Raw genomic sequence first — 19,586 nt, forward strand, 5'->3', positions numbered from 1 at the left:
AGAAAAAAAAGTCGCCACCAAAACACAAAGGTCACTCACTCTAATATTTCATTGCACGGCCTGTAGCTCTGTTTACAGCACACATTCGCTGTGGCATTGTTTCAACAAGCTTCTGCAATGCCACAAGATTTATTTCCATCCGGTGTTGCATTGATTTTTCACCAAGATCTTGTATTGATGATGGGAGAGTCTGACCACTGAGCAAAGCCTCCTCCAGCACATCCCAAAGATTCTCAATGGGGTTAAGGTCTGGACTCTGTGGTGGCCAATCCATGTGTGAAAATGATGTCTCATGCTCCCTGAACCACTCTTTCACAATTTGAGCCCCATGAATCCTGTCATTGTCATCTTGGAATATTAAACATAGCATTGGGTTCTACTGTTGTTTTTCTTCAATGTGATTTCACCAAATGTTTAAATGATCACCGATCACGATCAATCAGGATTTTTTTCCGACCACATTTCTTCCTCAAAAGCAATGGATCCCCACTATCCTTAACCCAGTTTTAGTAGTTTCTACAATCTCCTTAGATGTTTTCTCTGCTTGATGCATGCCAATGATTTGACCCTTCTCAAACAGACTAACATCTTTTCCACGACCACGGGATGTGTCTTTCAACGTGGTTGCGTAAGAAATGAGAAGCAGCTCATTGCCATCACCTGGAGTTAAATTACTTGTTACTGAAAGATAATCACACATGCAGTAATTATCCAATAGGAGGCTTGTACCTGTTTGCTTAGTTAAATCCAGGTGGCGACTTCGTTTTTGGCCAGGTATAGTTCAACCACATGCACTTTAGCACAACAGTCCTGCAACAAATCCTTCATGAAGATGAAATGCTCCTTTAAAAAAAACAAACAAAAAACTGTTTCATAGACATGTTGGTTCATGGTCATTTGGAGGTTGAACTTTGTAGTGCTGTTAAACTGCACTGCATTATATAAAGAGAGGACAAAATTATAGAATCAGTTCAACATCGTCATGAAGTAAATCTTCTAAAGGGACTAAACCATTTTAATAAAAACTGTTTATTATTACTATTACTACATCATAGTAATAATAAAGTAAGGACTGTTGTAACTGTTGGGACTGTTGTATGTCAGTGCATATGTATAGTTGCATTTAAATTAGAGGTAGGACTTTAAGCATGACTTTAAAAATACAGACTTTACAAAATATTAACGCGTTAAAAAATCAACACATTTAATTGCAGTTTGCATTCCAAACAACGCAGAACTTTTGTCAGTGCACCATTTCCTGGTACACCGATTACACTGATGCACACGTCAGAGCTCTTCTAACGGCTACCAAAATGGAGGAATTGGATGAAAGCACTGAAGCCTTGATGGAAGCCTTGATGGAAGCCTTGGTAAAAGCAGGGTTTTGTGCAAATTGTGCCAAAAAAAAAGAAAAAAGAAAGAAATTTGCAGTTTTGCATACCACCAAAAGCACTTCAACCCTACGGTGCCATCTAAATGCAAAGCATGTTGCAGTGAGCACAGAAACCGTCAGAGCTAGCAGTCCCGGTCCGAGTACGAACAAGACTGTCGGCAGCCCAAACCAATTATATTTTTTATTTATTTTTTATTTTTTGCACAATTTGCACAAAACCCCGCTTTTAAAGTTTTAAAGTCAATACTGTTACTTAAAGTACTTAAAACGGCACTTTAACTTAAGGTCTGTTCAGTTTTGCCCAGGGACTTTCTTTTTCTACTGTTTTGAATTGAAATGCAATTAAATGCGTTTTTACAGACATTAAAAGAGCTTGAGTTTACAATATTCATATCTTCAAAAGAGTCATGTTATCTTCAAAAGAGCGCACTTTGGCACTCTTTTGAAGATAACAACGTCCAGATCTTAGAATGCCCTTTGGCACTCTTTTGAAGATAACAAGAGAAGACCATTGGTTTGAAAGAGGAGTAAAGGAAGCCATCCATGTCAGACTGGAAAAAAACCTTCTCTAAACAGAGGAGGTGGACTGAGATTTAATCTGCCATCTATTTACAATACAGTTTTAACTTCTGTCCCCAAAAGTTTTCTACCCCATTTACACCTTGAGACTGGAGCATCTGACAGACAAGGGTCATTAGGACACCATTCATAGGGAAGAGGACGGGGACAAAAACAGTCCCTCCCTCAACGACAGGTAAGTACCCAAACCATTAATGGAAATTAGCTGCACCAGTTTCTGGTTGTTAACACAACAAGCAAGTTTCAGTAGGAGTTTCCTATTTAAACCTCAGACTTCCCACCAGTCCCCTAGAACTGAAGAAGCTACTCGGATGAGTGGTGAAACGTCTTCTTAAAAAACTCTACAAGTCCAGTTGCCTTTTTTGAACATTTTTGGGCAGAGCCATTTCTTGCTATAGGTGAACTTGGCGAATGCTTTGGGCCCCAAAGGTGCATGTTCATCCTCATTTGAGAATTAAACATCCCATCTTTATCTGTAGCTATCTCTTTGTTTGTTACATCCTGTATATGCTTCAAAATAAACGTGGGTCAGGATATAAATAAAATAAACTGCAATGATAAGCTGTGGTTGGTGTTTTTGTGGCAATATTGAGTCACATTCGTTGGACATGAGTGATGTAGCGGGCAGCCTACAGGTGTGATGGGCATGATTGACAGCTGCTCATCATTCCCGTTAGCGAGAATATTAAACAAAACAAATACAGTAGTGGCATCAAAAAGAAGTTATCTCAGTTTCACGGAAAACGGAAGAAAAAGAAAACAGAGGAAGAAAAACGGTCAAAAGATAAAGGCGTTTGTTGGTGACGTGGGCTGGACACTGAATAAAATTAGCTAACTGAGTATAAAAAATTGGCAAGTAAGTAAAATAAAAATAGAAAGTGACGACTGTGCACTAGGCTACTGGAGTCTGTGCAAAACGATTGCATTAGTTGTTTTCGTGAGAATCTTAAGTTGAGACACTGCTCTGTCAGCGTCAATGTTCTCTCAGATATTTGACACTTAACATTATTTTAGCATTACTTAGGATTCATTTTCAAGTTTAGTGTGTATTTTATAGGCCTCTAATTAAAATTGTTCTACTGTTTTATAATTTAAATAAATATTTTAAAGGTTTGTCTTTTGTAAATAGGCATTGTGTTTATTTTAGACTACTGTGCCAGTAGATCATTCATCTTAGTTTTATTTCTTTCACTAACCTTATGTGTAAATTAATGCAGAAAAGTCTTAAAAGTGACAACTTTGTAACTGGGTACACTGTACATCACAATGTTTAATATAAAAACAGATTTATTTAAATGTTCTGTATTACAGCAACATCACTGCAACTATAAAATAGGAATATGTGCTAATGATCTATTTTGCTTGATAACCTAGGGAACCTAAGGTCAACTTCCTGACCAGGAAGCTCCAGGACCATCACATAAACTGTTACTTAGTACTTACTTTGATTAAGTATATCAGGTGTTATGTTGATAAGTGACTGTGCTCAACTTAAGATGCTCATGTAGTGTAATAGACCGTGGCATCTTAGTGGACCCTCCCCAACAACCAACCACAAATACATTTTGCACTGAATGCAGTCGTTTTACACAGATTCAAGTATTGCACAATTCTCACTTTCTATACTTAATTTACTTACTTCCCTATTTTTTATACTCAGTTAGCTAATTTTGTACTGTTTTTATACTCTTACTTTTACTGTTTCTGCTTTGGCTTGCACCGGGACCAGGATAACTAATTTCATGTCAAACAATACGGCATGATTTATTAATTGACAGCGTGTTCCAATGACTGTAAAAAGTAGAATATTTATTATTATTTATGCCTGAAATGTAATGGAGTACTATAGTATAAGTAAGTATAATCATTACAAATACTAGTATTAAGTATAATACTCAAGTAAAGTAACACCCTCAAAATCATTCTTAAATGCATACCTGTTACAAAATGGTAACATTAACAGAGAATTTTACTTGAAAGATTTATTTTTTGCATCATGGTGTGAAGAAAAGCTAGAGTGCAAAACTCTCTGGAGCTCCAGGGAATGGGGTACTAGGAGGAGGGTGGGTGGGTGGGGGAATTCCGCAGAAATTCCGAACTGTGATGAAAGCTTCCAGGAAACCCAGACCGGGCCAGGGTTGTATAAAAGCAGCCACCTCAGCACATAAAACTCAGAGTCATTTCATCCTAAGACACACTGAGGCTGACACCGAAAAAACCCAAAGAATCTTCCGTAGATTATCACGCATACCACTAAAAAATGGTGAGTGTAGAAATATCAGTTTAAATGTTACTGTCTTTAATGGAAATTCATTCAGCTGAAGATCATGATATGGTATCAATTTATCTTGATGTGTCATTTTCATTAAATTTTTTATAGGACTCCCGCTTTGGATGTAAGATCTCTACCTCATGGATCAACCTTACCTTCTTATGTTCAAGTATGTGCATCTAATGTAAACAGATCTTTTATTGTGCTGCTTTCAACTTTTAAAACCAGACAGAACTTTTTGAAATCCATCCTTGTTGCTTCACCATCTAATATGCACCTCTGTTCTTCACCCTCAGTGCTGTGCATGTGGACCAGTGTAGAGTGCTGGTCTTACTACTACTCAGAAACCACCATGTCTTGGAATGACGCTAGAGCCTGGTGCAAGCAGCACTACACCGACATGGTGGCAATCCAGAATCAGGAAGAGATTGTGCATCTTAACGACTGGCTGCCCAAGAAAGACACATACTACTGGATTGGGATCCGCAAAGTTAATAATGTGTGGACCTGGGTAGGGACCAACAAGTCTCTGACAAAAGAAGCAAGCAGCTGGGCAACAGGTGAACCAAACAATGGCAAGTCTGGGTCAAGTCCTGGAGCAAGTGAGGACTGTGTGGAGATGTACATTAAAAGGCAATATCAGGCAGGCAAGTGGAATGATGAGAGATGCGACAAAATGAAGACTGCTCTGTGCTACACAGGTGAGCAAATGTCTGGGAGTGAGATACCAAAGCACCTCATTTCAAGTGCCTTTATAAGAGTTTTAAGATGTTTAAATTTCCCTTTTTCTTTCCCCAGCTGCCTGCAAGACCGACTCATGCCTCCACGGAGAGTGTGTCGAAACCATCAACAGCCACGAATGTAAATGCTTCGAAGGTTTTTATGGAGAAAAGTGTGAGGAGGGTAAGAAAATACAGTGGCGTCACGCTAGTTTTAAGCCACTTTACAAGACTTTACATCTAACCCTGTTTTCTTTGTTGTTGGCAGTCGTTGAGTGTAACAAAGACGAGGTGACCGTCCCAAAAAATGGAAGGGTAAACTGCACTCACAAGAACAAAGACTTCTCCTACGACTCCTTGTGCACGTATTCCTGTGATGAGGGATACCAGCTGAGTATGCCAAGACCTCTGAGATGCACCGCCACAAAAAACTGGTCAGAGCAGCCTCCTACGTGTGAATGTGAGTTCAAGTGTTCTGCAAAGCTCCGCCAATATTATTATGTTTTCAAGCAGGCTACTAAAATTCTGATCAACTAAAATCCATTACCAGAGTGATGAAGTCTTCTCCAATGCTTTTTGTCCTCTCGTCTGCAGTGGTTCGGTGTCCGGAGCTTGATCTTGCAAGAGGGTCCGTGGGCCGCTCTGACCCCCTGGGCCCCTCCAGCTACCAGTCAACCCGCGTCTTTACCTGTGATGAAGGCTATGTGCTGACTGGTTCTAACGCCCTGCAATGTGAAGCGTCAGGAAGGTGGAACGGCTCACAGCCAACTTGTGTCGGTAAGGCCGCGTTTGGTGTTTTAACCTTGTAAGATATTGTAGTTCAATATAGCAGTACTATTTTGTACATATTTTATCAAATCTGATTTAATAAAAAAATTATTGCCCTTTTCTCTGTTTTGCAGCCGTCAATTGCACTGCCCTCCTGCACCTAGAGAATGGCTCTGTTAACTGTAGAGATGCTACCGATATGAAGTTCAGCTATGGAAACACTTGCAGCTTCACTTGCAACCCCGGCTACCGCCTGCTGGGACAGAGCAGCGTGACATGCACATCTGCAGCTGAGTGGAGTGAGCAGATACCTCGCTGTGAAGGTAAGGGGAACATTTAAGAATCCAACCATGGTCTATAAAAACCTTTCTGTTTTGTAACAAGTCCACTAAATATACGTTTTTGAACCTATATTTGAATAGCGATCACTTGCCAGAATCCAAAGGGAGACGCTCACCTCATCCCTCAGTGCAGCAAACCTGAACTGACGCCAAACTCCACCTGCAGCTTCAGCTGCGAACAAGGCTTTGAACTGGAGGGAGTGCACACCACTAAGTGTACTGAGGAAGGACAGTGGAGTGAAGCCATACCTACTTGCAAAGGTCTGTAAGCCTTTCTGTTATATAAATCACTGTTCACTCACTACAGCAGTGTCCCAGTCTGTTTGTGCGCTTTTGTGCTATATCATCTCATCTTTTCTCACGTTTTGTTTTGTAGCACTGCGATGTCCGGCTCCAAAGCACTCAACCAGCGTTCAGATAAGCTGCAACTCTCAGTCTTCGCCTCTTTCACCCGGCACCACCCATGCAGTTGGCGACGTATGCACTTTTAGCTGTGGTGAAGGCCATGAGCTGCAAGGTGAAGCCAGCATGCAGTGTTCTTACCAAGGCCAGTGGAGCGCCACACCTCCAACCTGCACAGGTATTCACGTTACCTCGACTACATGTGCTGTGCTACTTTATTTGCACGCTCAAAAATTTCTATACGTTTTTTATATTATTAAATTTGATTTAATTAAAAAATTGTTGCCTTTTTCTCTGTTTTGCAGCCGTCCAGTGCCCTGCTCTCCCGTACCTAGAGAATGGCTCTGTTAACTGTAGAGATGCTACCGACGTGAAGTTCAGCTATGGAAACACTTGCAGCTTCACTTGTGACTCCGGCTACCGCCTGGTGGGACAGAGCAGCGTGACATGCACATCTGCAGCTGAGTGGAGTGAGCAGATGCCTCACTGTGAAGGTAAGGGGAACATTCAAGAATCCAACCATGGTCTATAAAAACCTTTCTGTTTTGTAACAAGCCCACTAAATATATGTTTTTGAACCTATATTTGAATAGCGATCACTTGCCAGAATCCAGAGGGAGAAGCTCACCTCATCCCAGAGTGCAGCAAACCTGAACTGAGGCCACACTCCACCTGCAGCTTCAGCTGTGAACAAGGCTTTGAACTAGAGGGAGCACAAACCACTAAGTGTTCTGAGGACGGACAGTGGAGTGAAGCCATACCTACTTGCAAAGGTCTGTAAGCCTTTCTTTATACAGTGGAAAATGTGGTGACACTAAAACAAGACATCATTTTTCAATATGTGTTCTCTCACTGTCTTTTTAAACAGCTGTAAGATGCCCGATGCTTGAGTCTCCAGAAAACGGTCAGGTGAACTGCTCAAGCGATGAAACAGTTTACAACACACAGTGCTCCTTCACATGTGATCAAGATTACACCTTAGACGGGCACGAGCTGCTGATTTGTGATCATCATGGCAACTGGACTGGCGGGAAACCCGTCTGTCAAGGTAAAAAAAAAAGAAAAAAGAAAAAAAAGGCCAAATAAATTTAAATGTAATAGGTACAAATTTAAATTAAACAGGTCAAATTATTCACACGTCTAAATGTTTCCACAGCTCCCCCGGCTCCAGTTGCTGCCATTACCTCAGGCGTGGCAGCAGGGGGCACTGCCTTATTATCTGGCGTGTCTCTGACTTGGTGGATCTTGAAACGACTGAAGCAGAAGGCAAGCAAGTTTGAGCTGAGCAGGTCAGTTAAGCAGCTTTCTTTAATCACACATTTTCCTTTTCAAATATTTGCTAAGGACAGCAGTGCTCATAAATGTTCTGTCTTCTTCTTACAGCAACTCCGACATAGAGGCTCCCCAGCAGGTCTACAAGAGCAGCATTGACAGCCTCATTTAGATCGCATTCGCATAAGGGCAATATTTTAAACACAACTACATAACCATCATAGTAATGTGAATATTTTTACCATTAGCATGAAATGCGTTAACGGGTAAAAACCAGACTGAGACTTTTCCATGAACACAACGTCCATGGTTGCCCTGTAATGTTGTTCAGACTTGTATTTCCTCCCCAGGGGAGTTTTGAATCGAACACATTGTTCTAAAACCTTATGAATGTGCTGGAAAGGTGACTCTATTCATGTCACTGTAAATGTTGAATAACATTGCGGGTGGATTGCCATGTCACTACTTAACTGTGAATTATTTCACATTTATATGGATTACAGTATTTATGTGCTATTTATTCAACATGCCTATTGCATATTAAATGTTATTCAGATCTCTCCACTCTCCACGTTTAAAGCAGCGCCGACTTTTACTCATTGTAACACTTCAGCCTATCATGTTTTATATCTGAATCTGTGCATGTTTGCTCTGGTATCCACACAAAACAAATAAACACTGTCAAATAAAAACTGTCATTTTCTTTTCCTTTTTTTCTGCATGTTCCAGCACTATGACTTATACAAAAACAACGAAACGACAAAAAAAAAAAAATACATAGTCTCTTGTGTCATCACACTGGTACAAAGGTTCAGACAACCTTGATGGCTCAGTCATCAGATCTACACAACACCAACCTGTTCCCACACTTAGAGCAATGACATTCATCCTGACGTTGCAAGACATACATCCTCTCAGAGATCCAGGAAGAACCTTTTTCGAAAACAGCACAGACCTATTGTCTGTGTTTGTCACCCTCACCATTATAAAGGTCAGGGCAGGGTAGTTAGATAACAGTGAGAGTTATGTGGGGAAGGAAGAAGTATATTGCTGGGGTTTTCCACATCATCAACATTATTTGTTTGAACGTATTCAGCGTCTTCTGTGTCAGCAGCTTAGCGGGGCCAGAAAAAGGCCTAATATGTTACATCAGGCTGACGGCCCTCTGTGACTTTGCTGCTACAGTATTATTATCAAATTCAGTGGAATATGTCAGGAAGCAGAGAACCAAGATCATTGTAAAATCAATGCTGCTATGTGAGCGTTACGTGAAGTTCAGTTCCAAGTACAACTCGACATTAAATCATTCAGCAAACCATTCATCACATGCATTCAGTCTGTACAGTAAACATCCAGGTATTCTATGATAATGTCGGACTGAGTAGCCAAAGAGAAAATATAAAAGCCTGACAATGATCCCTAGTTGCAGTGCTATGTTTTAACCTTTCACTTCTTCTTCTTGTCCGGGTCCGGGTCGCAGACAGCAGCCTTCTCCCCAGCCACTTCCACCAGATCCTCCTTAATCTTTCACGTGCGACACAATTAGGAAAAAACTGTGATTTAACTTTAGCAGCAGCCTGTAAAGAGCGTTTTGCTACAATCACAATTCTAGGTAAGTAAGACATGTCTTTTTCAGTCATTTTCACGGTTGGTATTCATTGATACTTACATTGCTACTTATTTTTCTTTGGACAGACAGCCTGGTAGCTCACTGAAGATGGTGTGGGCTCTAATCCTCATCCTTGGTGGGTATTAGTTTTGATACTTTGACAAAATGAATAATTGCCCGGCAAAGATTTGTTCCTGTCGGACATGAGTGTGTGGGAACTCTGTTACATCTAATGATAAATTCACACTATGAGTTTTTTAGGTTGGTCCTTGACTGAGAATTCCTCGGGATGGACTTATCATTACTCAAACATCACTCTCAACTGGACCGAGGCCAGGAACTTCTGCCGGAACAGCTACACAGACATGGTGGTGATCCAAAGCCAGGAAGAGAACGACTATCTGGTTAACCTGCTGCCAGTTAGAAACTCAAGCCCATATTTCTGGATTGGAATCACCAAAAACCACAAGAATGAAAGTTGGACTTGGATTGGTAATAACAGCACTTGGATTGGTGACAATTCATGGGCGCCAAATGAGCCTAACAACAACCACGACACAGAGTTCTGTGTAGAGATCTACGTCAACAGCGGATTTAAACGAGGAAAGTGGAATGATGAGAAATGTGACTCAAACAAATACCCACTTTGTTATCAAGGTACGTAAAGCAGAGTTTGAGGCATTTTCGTCAGCAGCCACAAAACTGAATACAAGTGTTACAGCTTCCAAAGTGGTAGAGGATGTTTTAGATTTTGTTGCTGTTATCTTAACAGCCCAATGCAATGCAGCATCATGTGTAAGTGGAAGATGTGAGGAGACCATAGAAAACACAACCTGCATCTGTGAACCTGGCTTTAAGGGAGACAGATGCCAATCAGGTGAGCAGAGACCAGTTATTACAGTGAGTGGTTTTAAATAAAAGATAGAATGACATTTGTTTTCTACATTTATATACGCATGCTCAAGTGCCAGGTTTCTGTCACTGTTACTATTCGTCCTGTCCATAAGCAGTGAACAGCGGTGGTGGGGTTACACTGACCACTCAGAAGTTTTAGTAATTTGTGAAACAACAAACAATTTACAAACACACCTGAATTCTGTAAATCATAAGATCAACTAAGGAACAGTTGTATATGGTGTTATATATTTATTAGGGGTGGGACTCAATTTTAAAAAATTAATCTAATTAATTGAGGCTTTGCAATTAATTAATCTTGATTAATCACATTTTATTCGCATAAAAATATTTGCCCCAAAAAGCGAAATTTTTTAATTTAATTTGATTTTAGTGGACGACAGAATCAAATAATAGACACGGACATGAATATTGTAAAAAATGCATTATATTGCATTTTTATACAAAACAGTAGGAAAAGAAAGAAAAAATCCCTGGCAAAAACTGAACAGACCTAAAGTTAAAGTGCCATTTTAAGTACTTTTTCAGAACAGTATTGACTTTAAATGGTAATAAATAAATAAAACAAAGTTAAAAAAAAAAGAAAAAAGTTTGGGCTGCCACTCGGACCGGGACTGTTAGCGCTAACAGCTCCAGTGGTTTCTGTGCTCACTGCAACATGCTATGCATTTAGATGACACCGTAGGGTTGAAGTGTTTCGGTGGTATGCAAAACTGCTACTTTTATTTTTTATTTATTTATTTATTTGTTTATTTGCACATTTTGCACAAAACCCCGCTTTTATCAAGGCTTCCGTGCTTTCATCAGATTCCTCCATTTTGGTAGCCATTAGCCGAGCTCTGACGTGTGCATCAGTGTAATCGGTGTACCAGGAAATTGTGCACTGACAAAAGTTCCGCATTGTTTGGAATGCAAACTGCGATTAAATGTGTTAATTTTTTTGTAATTAACGCTTTAAAGTCCCACCTCTAATATTTATATCACATTAGAAATTCACTTCCAACTGTCATCTGCACATTTTATCATCATGTCCTCATAATAGTTCACTGACTGACTTTTGTTATTCAGAACGTTTAAATCATTTCGGAAGAATTTTAACTTGGTCATCATATGCCCGGCATCTGTTTCCCATGCTTCCTGGGGCCTGACTCAGGATCATATTCAAAATACTGATAATATATGCATCAACATCTATGTGCTTTAAAAATATAATATTTTAGGAAGATACTGTAAGACTTTACATAAAGGGGGTCGCTATTTAACCTGTTTGTGTCCTCAGCTGTGGAATGCCCCCCTCTGTCTGAGCCTGAAAACGGATCTCATAGCTGCTCTGGAGGAAACCAGACATTCAACACGACCTGTCAATTCAGATGCAACCTAGGTTTCTTCATGATTGGCTCGCCTGCTATTACCTGTGGGGTCACCGGCGACTGGAGCGGACCAAGACCTACTTGTGCAAGTAATTGTGTCCACACTGACCACTCAGAAGTTTTAGTCATTTGTGAAACAACACACAATTTACAAACACACCTGAATCCAGTAAATCATAAGATCAACTAAGGAACAGTTGTATATGGTGTTATATATTTATTAGGGTTGGGACTCAATTAAAAAAATAATTAGAGGCTTTGTAATTAATTAATCTTGATTAATCACATTTTAATCGCATAACAATATTTGCCCCAAAAAGCGACATTTTTTAATTAAATTGGATTTTAGTGGAAGACAGAATCAGATAATAGACACGGACATGAATATTATAAAAAAAAATGCATTATATTGCATTTCAATACAAAACAGTAGAAAAAGAAAGAAAAAATCCCTGGCAAAAACTGAACAGACCTAAAGTTAAAGTGCCATTTTAAGTACTTTTTCGGAACACTATTGACTTTAAATGGTAATAAATAAATAAAACAAAGTTAAAAAAAAAATAAGTTTGGGCTGCCACTCCGACCGGGACTGCTAGCTCTAACAGCTCCAGCGGTTTCTGTGCTCACTGCAACATGCTTTGCATTTAGATGACACCGTAGGGTTTGAGTGTTTCAGTGGTATGCAAAACTGCTACTTTTTTTTATTTTTTTTGCACAATTTGCACAAAATTCCGCTTTTATCAAGGCCTCCATCAATCCGTGCGTTCATCAGATTCCTCCATTTTGGTAGCCGTTAGCCGAGCTCTGACGTGTGCATCAGTGTAATCGGTGTACCAGGAAATTGTGCACCGACAAAAGTTCTGCGTTGTTTGCAATGCAAAAAGCGATTAAATGTGTTAATTTTTTAACACAGTAATTTTTTTTGTAATTAATTAATTGTAATTAACGTCCCACCTCTAATATTTATATCACATTAAAAATTCACTTCCAACTGTCATCTGCACATTTTATCATCATGTCCTCATAATAGTTCACTGACTGACTTGTTATTCAGAACATTTAAATCATTTCTGAAGAATTTTAACTTGGTCATCATATGCCCGGCATCTGTTTCCCATGCTTCCTGGGGCCTGACTCAGGATCATATTCAAAATACTGATAATACATGAATCATCATCTATGTGCTTTAAAAATATACTATTTTAGGAAGATACTGTAAGACTTTACATAACGGGGGTCGCTATTTAACCTGTTTGTGTCCTCAGCTGTGGAATGCCCCCCTCTGTCTAAGCCTGATAACGGATCCCATAGCTGTTCTGGAGGAAACCAGACATTCAACACGACATGTCGATTCAGATGCAACCTAGGTTTCCTCATGATCGGCTCGTCTGCTGTTACTTGTGAGGCCACCAGGGAATGGAGCGGACCAAGACCTATTTGTACAAGTAATTGCGTGAAGTTATGTAAAAGTTTAAATTGACATTGAAATATCAATCAGCACTGCAAACCAAAGTCAACTGCACTGCATCAAGTGGCTCATTAGTTGTCATTATTGTAATCGCTGTAAACACGCTGTCACGGTCAAACCAAGTGCTGCATGGCTGCACGATAAAGGTCACGGTGTCTTGCTTCCTCAGGCTATAAACAGGCTCTGTTGGCTGTAGCTGGGTGTGGAAGCATCTCCACCATCTGCTGCTTCTGTTTTTGCTGGATGGAGCACAGAAAAAGTCAGTGTTTCTCAATTACACTACATAGAACTAAGAAATGCAACATGGTCTCATTGCGACACGCCTCGATAAATATCTGTTTGCCTGTTCTTTTCTCACAGGAAAGAAACTTGCCCAAGGAAGGTCAGTGTTGCAATTAAACATTTGCCCAAAGCAGCTCCACCCTGTCACACACACTAAGGGTTTGTGCGGAGACTTTTGCATTAATCTCAGTCTACTTGTACTTTATACAGGCAGCCCGAGGAGGCAACGTGTCCACCCAGCGATGTGGAGGGATGAACGTCAGGAACGTCGTTTATATCTCCTTCAAATGTTTATTTACTCGTTTAAATTACAACTCACAATTAATATATAAACCCAAATACTCTCTCAGATACGTCAGCTTTTTTATCCAATATGCTCTTGGTAACGTTTAATTTAGTGCATGAAATTATGTAAAGGTCCATGTGATGGTGTCTCTCAATCATTAGTGTTGTACTAAGAGTAGAAAGTTTTCACAATAAATGTGATGGCATTGATATTGATGACTGTCTCTCTACTTGTGCTTCTGGGTTGTGTGGGTGTGTGTCTGTTAAGAGCATTATGGGTGGTTGAGAGATACGTACCCTTCCTGAAAGGAAGCTATGGTACAAGTGATATTACAAAATTGGCAATTGACTCATTCGCTGGAGGACTAACAATACTCCTTGACCTTGTGGGAAAAGGCAAGACAAGAATAAGTGTCTGAGGACAAATGGTGAGACGTAAAATGTCAGTGCAAGGTTTGTATGAATTTGTACTTTACCTTCAGGGAATTCACGCTTTTTTTTTTCTATTTCAGATGTCAGTTAATCTTAGAAAAAGCATGCGTCACCAGATGCTGATAGCTGTTCTGATAGTGTTTGCTCAAGGTAAGTCTGCATGATCCAGACACAAAACCCCATCTTCACCTTTTCACATTGATCTCACTGTTTATGTATCGATTCTTAGACTTCAGCAGCAGATGGGGAGCACAGGCATGGACATACAACTACAGCGCAAGTCCGAACAGGAGGTGGCCAGAGGCCCGCCAGTGGTGCCAGACGCACTTCACCGACATGGTGGTCATCCACAACCAGGAGGAGACTGAGTTCCTCAACAATCTGCTGCCGATTCACCCAAAATATTACTGGATAGGGATTCAGAAAGTGTCTGGAGTGTGGACCTGGGTAGATACTAATAAGACTGTGCCTGAAGAGGCTCAAAATTGGGCACCAACAGAGCCTGATAACATAGCGGGGCAGGACTGCGTGGAGATCTACATCAAGAGGAATGAAGACACGGCCAAGTGGAACAACGAGAAATGCCGCAATAAGAAAGGAACCGTATGCTACACTGGTAAAACACTCTTTTACTTTGTCTGATGGAGAAATATACCGACCTCATGACTGATGTAAGCTTTCTCTCTGCATATCTGTAGACTCTTGCAGACGCGAGTCCTGCAGTGTTCATGCAGACTGCGTGGAGACCGTAGGAAACTATACCTGCAAGTGCCATCCTGGTTTCACAGGTCCACGCTGTGAAGATGGTGAGCCAATATAGGCTGTAACACGTGAAATGTGACATATAAATGAGGAACAAATTAGAATATTATAATGAATAAAAGGATAGAGCACTCACTGAGACATTTTATTAATATCTAATTGGGTAATGATAACTTCATGAATATATGTAAAACAGATCAATCACCTAATTGCTAATTATTCATGCTAATTATTTCCAACCGAGCCAGAGACAGCAGCATTGTAAAATAAATATTCTTCTTGCATGACAATAAATAAATCAGGACAATTAAAAAAATGAAAATAAAATGTTGGATCTCCCGGTCTGTGCTCTAGTATCCGCTGTTTAGTATACTCCTGGACTGAGAGTTATTCAGGGACTACTCACCTACTTTTCATCATCGCCATTCATCAAAGCCCTATCTTTTTTTCCGTGATGGATGGAATAACACATTTTCATGTTTTCCTTTCAGCTATGGCATGCAAACCTCTGCCAGATCTCGATCAAGGTTACCGACATTGTTTCCATCCCTATGGAACCAATCGTTTCAACTCTTCCTGTCGTTTCCAGTGTGCACTTGGATTTTGGTTGGTGGGCGTGCCGCAGCTGCAATGCCAAGCTAGTGGAAACTGGAGCAACCCTTTTCCGCTGTGTCAAGGTACGGCGAACAAAATACCAACCATGTCAAAATAGCTGTTGTTTCAGATGCCAAAGCTACAAGGAAAATATGTTTTGCTACCCATCATAGTCGAAAAATGTCAGGTACTGGACCACACCAGCTTCAGAGATGGTGCTATGAACTGCAGCCACCCCATCACGCCTTTCAGCTACAATTCCACTTGTGAGTTCAGCTGTGATGAAGGCTATGAGCTCAGCGGACGGGACCGGATACGCTGTGACCACACCGGCCAGTGGTCAGCCAGTGTACCAGCGTGTACAGGTAAAGTCGCATTTCTTTTTACTTTCTTTTTGTAGTGCTTGAAACCTGTTAATAGATTGACTGCCACATTTCACCAGTTCAAAGCAGGCCTCAGTATGTAGTCACATCCTGTCCAGACCGTAGGACAGAGCAGTTTCAGGTCACAGCTGTTATCACTTTGCTTCACAGTCATTTATGTCAGCACTGAACATTGTGATTTTCACACCGGCAGGCAGTTAATGTTTTCCTTTGCTATAACTTATGCCTGCGTGATGATTCATACCTCCACCTCATGCATGTGCTGTGTTTATGTTAGTGGAGCCATAACACGCAGTTGTTAACGTGTTTCATGAGAACATCGATCCGAATCTTGTGCGTATATGTTTCCCACCACAGTGAAAAAGTGCTCCCCCATTGTCTTCCCTGTTACGGGCAACATGACATGCGTGGACGCCGTGGAGCCTTTCTCCTTTGGCTCACAGTGTAACTTCACCTGCCAGGAGGGCTACCGCCTGACTGGAGACGACACACTCACCTGTACGGCATCGGGACAATGGAGCAAACCTACACCGAACTGCACAGGTCGGTCACAAATTATTCGGCGGCTTCTTTTGGGCGGCGCACGTTGCCTGAATATGAACAAAGTTAAACGACAGTGTTTCCTCTTTTCTAGTGGTGCAGTGCAGCAGTCTGAAGGCTCCACTCAACGCCCGTATGCAATGCCAAGATCCTAGAAAAGAGTTCAGCTATGGCTCAACATGCAGCGTGCAATGTGAGGAGGGGTTCGATCTGATTGGTGCAAATGTGACGCAGTGTTCCTCACAGGGCAACTGGAGTCATGTCCTTCCTCTTTGCCTGGGTACGACCACACGTAACTAAGCGCTGAAGAGTAAATCTTCACAATTAATACCACGCAGTTGTAATGTGTGTACAACCTTATCTGTTTTTCTTCAAGCTAAGATGTGCAATCCGATTGAATCTCCTCCTCACGGCTCCCTGTCCTGTTCTGACCCAAATGGCCCCTTCCGTTTTCGCTCTCGGTGCACGACAACGTGCGACGAGGGCTTTGTGCTGAACGGGACTTCCAGCTCTGAATGCATCTCCCTGGGCACGTGGAGCGCAGACATTCCACAGTGCTTGGGTAAAGCAAATGTTAAATGTCTAACTACATACCTTAAAAGAGACAATGATGGTTTAGATTGATGCCACTTTACTGAAGAAGCAAACAAACAAACGGCCGTTTCGTGGTTTTAATCTCTCTCTCTTCTCGTTCCTCTCCAGCTAAGAGATGTCCCTCACTGAAGCCCGCCTCTCATGGTTCCTTGCTCTGCACTGATCCTCATGGAGAGTTCAGTTTTGGTTCACGGTGTACAACAACCTGTGAGGAGGGCTTTTTTCTGAATGGAACAGCTGACACAGAGTGCACCTCTCTGGGCACATGGACAGACGCTCCACTTTGCATTGGTAAACAGAATCTCTGTCTAATCAGAACTCCGCACACAAGCACACATTTTCATGGCTTGCGGTAGACGGCATAATTGAACTCCATTACCATGTACAGACTTCAAATTGTTCTGCTCCTCTTGATCTTTGATTTTCTTTAAGCTACAAGATGCCCCGTCCTCAGCTGTCCCTCTCAAGGGTCCTTAATCTGCTCTGAACCCCATGGAAAGTTCAGTTTTGGCTCTCAGTGCACAACAACATGTGAGGAGGGTTTTGTACTGCGTGGGGCATCTGAAACTGAGTGCACATCTCTGGGCACGTGGAGCAGAGACATCCCAGAATGCATGGGTAAAAACATATCTCTGTCTAGTGGTCCAAACTTCATGTACAAGCTTAAAAACTTCACGGCATACGGTAAATGGAGTAACTGAATTGTTCTGTTCCTCTCTATCTTTGATTTTCTTTAAGCCACAAGATGCCCCGTCCTCAGCTCTCCCTCTCACGGGTACACAGTCTGCTCTGATCCCCACGGAAACTTTAGCTTCGGTTCTCGGTGCACAACAGCCTGTGAGGACGGCTTTTTCCTGAACGGGACGGCTGACACTAAGTGCACCTCTGTTGGCACGTGGAGCAGAGAAATACCTCGCTGTCAGGGTAATGGATCATTTGACAAAAATATCCTCCTCCTACATGCATCCACACGGCAGTTCCCGTCACATCTTGAATCAGTAGTCACGTCCTTTTGGAAATACCCTTCTGTGTCACTATGTTTGAGGCGATGAAAAGATGAACTGAGATCCCGTTTGTGTTTAATGTCACTTACAGCACGTCAATGCCCTCTGCTGGCCAATGTGCCTCACCATGGCAAGGTGAACTGCAGCCATCCACACTCTCCTTTCAGCTATGGCTCCAACTGTGACTTTGAATGCAGCGAGGGCTTCCTGCTCAGAGGGTCACCAACAGTGGCGTGCAGCAACTCTGGACGCTGGAGTCGAGATCTACCCACCTGCCAGCGTGAGCCTCCAGCATTACTTGTATACCGTACCTGTACTTGTATTTAAACATGTAATAGTCACAGCCTCTGTCCCTTTCAGCTGTACAGTGTAAGACCATCAGCACCTTCTCTTCACACCTCTCTATGAACTGCTCTCATCCACTGGGAAATTTCAGCTTTGGCTCTAAGTGTGCGTTCACCTGTAAAGAAGGATTCTCCTTGAACGGGACAGCAGAACTGCTTTGTTCCTCCACTGGGGTTTGGAGTGACAGCCGGCCCAGCTGCGTGGGTAAATACATTTTTGGAATTAAACTGATCCTTTGTTTGAATATTTCTATTATTTATAAAATTACATTATTTCTCAGGTAGATGTGTCCAACATTTATTCCCTCTACGTTGTGCTATCTAATAGAGGCAAAAGTAACCAGCTATACAATGATATGTGGTGGTCCTAAACTGTACAGTGACAACAAGACAGAAAATTCAAAGACGTTCATTCATCTGAGTCTTTCTGTGGGTTTATCTGTGGAAGGTATGTCAGTGGGGACTGCCATGTTGCTGTATACTGGTGTTGGGGGAGCCTCTGCTGTTGTGCTTCTTATCGCGGTGGGACTGGTCCTGTTGGTCATGACGCGATTCAAGAAGAAAGGTGAGACCCGTCGTCGTAATGACTCTGAATCATGCGCACTATACACATACACAGGGCCAGTATCTAATCCTAACTTTTGGTCTTTGCAGAAAATATGATCACGTCTGACACCCTGTGGGAGGACAGAGAGAACCCAGCATTTGAATTCTGATTTCTTCGTTCTTTCTTTCTTTCTTTGGTCTGATGCGTGCTCTTTCTTCCAAGTATAATTAATAGAAAAAAGATTTGTATTGCATGGCACTTGTCCCAAAACTGATAATTCAAATTAATGATAAATAATAATGTATGCAGCTTTTGCTTTTTATTGTGCCTGTTTATCGCTTAATGATCAATAAACCGTCAACAGTTCTTGAAAAACTGTGCCCTTTTTTTGTTTTTATTTCCTTTTTCTTTTAACTGGCTCACACTGTGCCACAAATCAAGCATTTAATCATTCTTTTAACAATGTCCAGCATCATATGGTGCAATGTATGGGGTGACCCTGTCCTGCCGGTGCTGTCGCCGCCGGCTCCGTTTACTCACATTTGACACTTGGACGCTGCTGGGTCACTTGGCAGATACTCTCTGAGCTGGCCAGACTGCCACAAAGTGTCAGTTTAGCAAATTTAGTGACAAGGAAGCTCATGCCACATAGTTCATAAGAGGTGAACTATTATCAGTCTCAGCTTATTGTGTCAAACTTGGCACTGATCC

General features: G+C 41.5%; 1 protein-coding gene across 1 annotated transcript; it reads left to right on the plus strand.

Moving 5' to 3' along the window:
* Positions 1 to 4,196: 4,196 nt before the first annotated feature.
* Positions 4,197 to 19,413, plus strand: selp (selectin P). The gene is made up of 27 exons (XM_084549005.1): positions 4,197 to 4,235; positions 4,353 to 4,413; positions 4,541 to 4,945; positions 5,043 to 5,147; positions 5,232 to 5,423; positions 5,558 to 5,740; positions 6,154 to 6,333; positions 6,449 to 6,652; positions 6,780 to 6,968; positions 7,068 to 7,247; positions 7,343 to 7,522; positions 7,631 to 7,763; positions 7,858 to 7,885; positions 14,246 to 14,723; positions 14,806 to 14,913; positions 15,361 to 15,546; positions 15,637 to 15,828; positions 16,204 to 16,389; positions 16,481 to 16,666; positions 16,763 to 16,948; positions 17,089 to 17,271; positions 17,413 to 17,598; positions 17,719 to 17,904; positions 18,076 to 18,264; positions 18,345 to 18,533; positions 18,777 to 18,893; positions 18,983 to 19,413. Exons 1-27 carry the CDS (start codon positions 4,233 to 4,235, stop codon positions 19,042 to 19,044), a joined length of 4,677 nt encoding a protein of 1,558 aa, XP_084405131.1. The 5' UTR covers positions 4,197 to 4,232; the 3' UTR covers positions 19,045 to 19,413.
* Positions 19,414 to 19,586: the final 173 nt, after the last annotated feature.

Source organism: Chelon labrosus (genome assembly GCF_963514085.1).
Source record: "Chelon labrosus genome assembly, chromosome: 7".
In the NCBI taxonomy this organism is placed as follows: domain Eukaryota; kingdom Metazoa; phylum Chordata; class Actinopteri; order Mugiliformes; family Mugilidae; genus Chelon; species Chelon labrosus.

What these genes read in the sequence shown, in the direction of transcription:
- selp (XM_084549005.1), top strand. An exon ending in AGCCATACCTACTTGCAAAG is followed by an intron (nt 6,334 to 6,448) that starts GTCTGTAAGCCT and finishes TTTGTTTTGTAG; the next exon opens with CACTGCGATGTCCGGCTCCA. An exon ending in AGGTCCACGCTGTGAAGATG is followed by an intron (nt 14,914 to 15,360) that starts GTGAGCCAATAT and finishes TTTTCCTTTCAG; the next exon opens with CTATGGCATGCAAACCTCTG.